The sequence below is a fragment of the Dipodomys ordii genome, unplaced genomic scaffold, assembly GCF_000151885.1.
Source record: "Dipodomys ordii isolate 6190 unplaced genomic scaffold, Dord_2.0 Scaffold68, whole genome shotgun sequence".
NCBI lineage: Eukaryota > Metazoa > Chordata > Mammalia > Rodentia > Heteromyidae > Dipodomys > Dipodomys ordii.
The window spans coordinates 4,500,128-4,506,127 of record NW_012267284.1 but is presented as its reverse complement, the minus strand read 5'-3'; the positions used below and the strand labels follow the sequence as shown (position 1 = coordinate 4,506,127).

At 53.2% G+C, this 6,000-nt stretch overlaps 1 protein-coding gene across 2 annotated transcripts in view; it reads right to left on the bottom strand.

Annotated features, from left to right (window-relative positions):
* Wipi2 (WD repeat domain, phosphoinositide interacting 2) overlaps window positions 1–6,000 on the bottom strand; it is a 42,419-nt gene that overhangs the window by 14,813 nt on the left and 21,606 nt on the right. For both annotated transcript variants that reach the window (XM_013023525.1, XM_013023524.1), the window contains 4 exons: window positions 2,817–2,887; window positions 1,605–1,712; window positions 940–1,104; window positions 374–481 (listed from right to left, as the gene is read on the bottom strand). In XM_013023525.1, the coding sequence (XP_012878979.1) occupies window positions 374–481; window positions 940–1,104; window positions 1,605–1,712; window positions 2,817–2,887 (452 nt within the window). The remainder of the gene's footprint in view (window positions 1–373; window positions 482–939; window positions 1,105–1,604; window positions 1,713–2,816; window positions 2,888–6,000) is intronic.

Sequence of the window (6,000 nt, the reverse complement as noted above, 5' to 3'; positions counted from 1 at the left end):
AGCTGAGGGACAGTGCTCAAGCTCAGAGTTCAGGCCCCACAACCGGACACACAAAAAAAAAACAAAAAACACTGAGAACCACCAAAACTAAAACTTCCCAAGATTATACCACGTGAGCCACAGTGCCACTTCTGGCCTTTTCTGTGTATATGGGTACTGAGGAATCAAACCCAGAGCTTCTTGCATGTTAGGCAAGCACTCTACCACTAAGACACAGTCACAGTCCCACAGAAGCATTTTAGTATTGCAGTCGCATCGAATCCCACCACTTCCCAATCAATGTGCATCCTGTTTCCTGTGAGGAAAGCTGCATGCTGGCAGGCGGGGGTGGAGGCTCATCTGGGAAAGGGACACAGCGTGCTGCAAGCCTCACCTATGCTGGCGCATGAGCGCACACTCGCCGCCCTCCTGGGGGTCCAGGTTGTACATGTACAAGTAGCCGTCCGATGCCCCTACCAGTAGCCGGGGAATCTTCTGGATCCTAGCAAGAAGCAAACACAAACTCTGGACTTTTGGAAAAGATACTTAGTAGTTTTGATGTCAGCTGTGGCAGGACTGGGAAGGCACCTCAGGAGGAGCCCAGTCCAGACAGAGGCCAGACACTGCCAGACTGGGAGCCACCTGGGAGGCCTGGCCCAAACCCCACTTCACTATGGCTGCCCACACCCAGAACCTTCTGCTGTGCCAATCTGCTGAGCTAGGGAAATGACATTTGAGGGGTCATGGAAGGGTGAAGGTGACAGATCTTTACTGAGCACTCCCGCTGCCCTGCGCCACAGCCACTGCCTGGGGCTCATGTGTCCTGTCCCTCCCCCAGCCTGCCCCCCCCCCAGGTCTTCATCAATACCCACAGACGGGGGGAGGGAGAGGGGCCTCAGCGCTCAGGTCTGGGAAGGTTCCAAGCCCTGCCACCCGGTGGCAAGCCCTGTCCCCACTCACGTGGCCAAGGAGCAGATGTTCTTGTGGCCACAGAATGGCAGGCGGACGGTGGCAAAGGCTCGGCCCTGGTTGAACATTTCTGTCACCTGGGAGGGCAGGTAGCTGGTGGAGGCCATGAGCACCTTCCCAAAGTAGCCGGTCCAGGTGGTAGGCTCCTCCGGAGGCCTGTGAGGAAGCACCCCGAACTCAGGGCAGGTTGTCACTGAGAACCACTCCCCGCCACCTGGTCAGAAGGGAGTAGTCAGGACCTCCCCCAGGGGTTCTGCAGTGACAGGTGACCTTCAGAAGCTCCTGCTGGACTACCGAAGCTGGAAGCCCCTAAAACTTTGAATGACTTCCCTGAGGCCCATTTTGGTGGTTACTCTGTGTAGTATTTGAGTTCTCTTACACTGTTTTGAACAAGATATCTGAATAAGCAAGATGGACCCCGGGAGGATGTTCTGGATAGCAGGAGCCCCCACCACACACACCTAAGCAGCAGAGTTCAGATCACCGCCACTGGACAGAGGCTGCCCCAGGTGAGGGTAGTTGCTCCTTCTAGGAAGTGTGTGTCTCATTCTCTAGCATTGGGAAGACCCTGTCTCACCTAAACCTGGCGTTTCCACCCTCCCCCCCCTCCAGTGCACAGGCTGGCACAGACGTGGAGCGGCCCTGCCCCGACTCACTTCTCCTTTACTGTCTCCAGTTTGAAGATGTGCACAGTCTCCGTGTTGCTGGATGCAGACAGGAACATGCCGTCCATGCTGAAGGCCAGTGAGCAGATGTTCACACACCTGGGGACAGGGTGCACGAGGGCTGGCCTTGTGGTAGGAGCTGGCGACCCCCTCCTGCCCATTACCCTGTGCCATGTCCTGGGTGACGTGCCAAGGCTGGAGATACCCCAGAAACTCCAGGAACCAGGGCAATATGAGTGAGGTGAGCTGACGGTGGGTGGCGAGGGCAAACAGGGGAACCAATGGCCTTACCTCAGTGACGCACCATAGACAAACTTGAACCACTAAGGCCCCAAGGCTCACCAACCAAAACCTCCAAGCCACTGGATAAGTAAGGCTTCTGCCTTCACTGGGGAGTGTGTGTGTATTGAGTTCAGTGTTTTCAGTATTTACACATGCCAGCCTGGTCTCTCTGCTTTCCTGGGCCAATGGTGTGTGTGTGTCTTTGTCTGTGTGTGTGTGCATGCGTGCATGCAGACATGAAATGTATATGCACAGATATGTAGTTTGTTCCAAGCAAAGGCATGCTGAAAAGAACAGTGGAAGGTTCTGGAGAAGTTGAGAGGTCCTGAGGCAGACCCCCGGGTGTAGCCAGTGGCCAGGCCCAGGCATCGCCGTGAGGCCCTGAGGAGGTTCCCACAATGTGGGGGCAGAGCCACTACTACAGTGAAGTCAGTTACAAGTTCAGGTGGGGTGTGAGCTGAGGGTGGGCTGCTCAGGGCAAGGGTGCTGCAAGAAGCCTCCTGGACACTGGTGAGGGGAGGGATGTAAGAGGAAACAGGCACACTGGACAGTTTGGCTGCTGGAGGGCCCAATGGGGCAGGGGCACAGGTGGAACACTCAGCAAGCCAAGCAAGGGGACAGGCTCCTGGCAGGAAGTGGACTCAGAGGGGAGACTGGGCAGAAGAGCACTCTAGACCATGGGCTAGCCAGGCAAGACTGGGCAGGCCGCTGCCACCTGGCTCTGCCTGTCACAGGGGCCTCTCCAGTTCTCTACCTTTGGCGCCAGGGTCGAGGCAGAGTCAGGCACCAGGACACTGGTCTGCCTGCAGAGAAATCCCTGCATGACAAAACTGACCGGAAGTTGGGGTGACTCACTGGGCCTCGTGGGACAGGGTCACAGGTAACCCGAGACTGGACTTGGGCTGTGGGTCTGTACTTTACCTCTTTACTCCTCTCCGGAACTCAAAGAGTTTCTGTCCCTCTGGAATGGAAAATACCCTAATCACGGTCCCCTGGGATGGGAAGAAAGAAGGAAAATCAAAGAGCCACGTTTGGCAGGTAAGGGGACTTCCTGTCTGTCCCTTCAGACTGGTGGTGGCTCCTGGGGTTGGCCTCCAGAGACAGCTCTGGGGAGGGAATACCGCCACCGGCCGCCAGGACAGCCTGTGCTGCCTGCCACCCAGCCTTCTAAGGAGAGCTGCTCTGGTACACTGCGGGTCTACACGCAGAGCCCTGCTGTAGGACGGGACGAGGGGCCCTTGGTCATCTCAAGGGGAAGCAGGGCTGCCATGGGAAGCACTGCAGAGGACCTCCTGATCCCACAACTCACTCACAGCCTCAAAAACAAAGTGCAAGTGTACAAAATGACTTCTATTACAATTTTTACTTTCTTTTTTTGGGGCAGTAACACTACAGGTTCACAACTGGCTTGTTGTTTGAGACGGGGTCTCACTAACTCTTTGCCTAGGATGGCCTCCAATTGTGATCCTTGAGACCCCCTCCTCTTGAGTGGTAGGAATTATAGGTGTGGCTACTGTAACCACCCAAGAAAACTTTTCTTTCCCCGCCTAGTACAGGGGGATTTGAACTCAGGGCCTCATACTTGCTCAGCCTGCTTGCATAGCCACTTAGGCCATGCCTCTAACCTGACTTTCCTTGCCTTCCTCCCTTCCTGTAGTGCACAGGAACTGAAGTGAGGATGGGTGAAGTAGAGGGTGACAAAGATGACAAGAATCCAGGAAAGAATGCGAGGGGACTGTCAGTGGGAGGCAATTAGGCCAGCACTAAGTGATGGCACTGTGGAGCACAAAGGCTGACAAGATTGAGCAGGGACTTTGCAGTGGCCATTGCCTTAAATGTGTGCCACAGGAAGAGTCCAAGGCCTACAGATTTGCAAGGTTCTCATCAGACCAACACATTTGGAGAATATCTACCGATTTACAAACACTGCAAATACAGGTTGTTTGGAATTGGCCACATGGCTTCAGGAGTTCATACACGTCTCTAGGAGTAAGGACACCATGAGCATGTACCTCAAGAATTAGAGGATGCAAAGTTCTATATATATACATACACGCACACGCATGTGCACACACCAAGGCAGAGTGTTACCTGTACAGCCTTAATTCTAGAGGGACACAACTTAACAGCTTGCCCTTGGGTCACAGCAGCTGGGAGTCATTTTATGCTAGTGGCGCAATGCCTGGAAGGCAGGCCTGGGCAGACTCAGCACAGTGGGGTGGGAGGTCACCATCAATCCCATGTACAAAGAACTGTTTAAGTGCAAATAAAACATTTCTTCATTACTGGCCAAAAATGATTCCATTTTTTTGGGGGGGTCGGTTGTGGGGCTTGAATTCTTGGCATGGGAGCTGTTCCTGAGTTTCTTTTGACTCAAGGCTAGCACTCTACCACTTGAACCACAGCGCCACTTCCAGCCTTTTCTGTTTATGTGGTGCTGAGGGATTGAACCCAGAGCCTCATGTAAGAGAAAAACACTCTATCACTGAGCCACCTTCCCAGTCCCCAAATGATTCCATTTTTAATGGCCTTGAAATTAGGCCTTCTAGGAGCTAATATATACATATTTTTAAATAATGGTAAACTAATTACTAATAACAGAATTATAGAAAAGAAGGTAGTGTTTGGGTAGCCTAGCATCATAAAAAAGCAACGTCAGGCCAGGCCAGGCACTGATGGCTCATACCTAATCATGGTTCGAAACAAGCCTGGGCAAGTAAGTCCATGAGATTCTTACCTCCAATTAACCACCAAAGCCAGAAGTGGAACTGCAGCTCAAAGAGCTGAATGCCAGCTTTAAGTGAAAACACTGAGCAAGTGTGTGAGGCCCTGAGTTCAGGCTCTAGTACCAGCACACGTGCACACATGCGTGCGTGCATGCACACGTGCATACACACACACTAAAGTGAAAAAGCGAAATTTGGGGAATCCAATTCCTTTGGCAGCCCTGGGCCGAACCCCACTATAAAATGGGAAGAGGGGTCAAATAAGGTACGGAATGTAAAGTCAATGAGACACTGGTCTGAGGACAGAGTTGATTTAGGGAGGGAGGCTATTTTGGGACTCCAGTGGGAAATCTATCAAAATCAAAGCATCAGGCAAGACCAAGTGAAGGGAACCGAGGGCAGTGCCAAGCAGGGTTGGAGCTCAAAGACCAACCAAGGCTGAGTGGCTCTGGGGGGGAGCAGACGAGGACCATAGGCCAGGTGAGGGCACAACAAGCGTTAGGAAGTGACAGCTGAAGAGTTGACATGGCTGGTTGTACTGTTCAACTGCAGAGGACCATGTCTACTGTCACTCCCCCTTCAGCTGCCTTGCCACAGTGCCCACCCCACCGGTGTCACTTGGTGTCCCCTGCTGGTAAAAGTACACAGACCAGGCTGGTGCTTGTTAGGCTGGAGAGGCCACCATAGGAGAGCTGTGGGTCATGGGAAAGCTGTGGACACAGGCTCAGTTCTGCTGAACCCTGTTGACACGTGGGCTGGCAGGAGCCATGTGTGACTACCCCTCTCATCTAGACACCAGCCATGAACACTGCTGCCTCAGAAGTGGCAACAGGGTGGCTGGGGATGGGCAGCTGCAATATGATTCCCACCAAAGAAGCAGTCTGGAATACAGTGCCCACTGCTGCCAAACTCAGATCCCAGCCGTGTCTTGGAGAAGAGAGCGAGCAACTGTATGTCCCAGTGCAGATTTTCACAGCCACACTAGCCACATGCTCTAGTGGGGATGGTCACCATGACTTCTCCTCTGTTGGGTGTAAACGAGGGAGTGGGGGCGGTAGCTGTGACTGCTCCACACCTTGGCACACGTGGAACTGAAGGGTAAGACAAAAATCAGCCAGCCATGTAAGATCCACACACCTATGTGCACTTGTCATCAGCCTGCGCAGAAGGGCCTTCCAAGCTGACCTTTTAGGAAGTGCCCGATGTGTTTGGTTTGGGACTATATTGACTCAGTGAAGCATTTACTTATTGCATTGCTGAGTATGAATGGGACCTCACTGTTCTGCCCCAGTGAGCAAGCACAGCCTTGGTAAGGGACTCTGCAGGAGCTCACACCACACAGATCTGAGCAGTCTGACTGAGCAGTCTGACTGCTAACT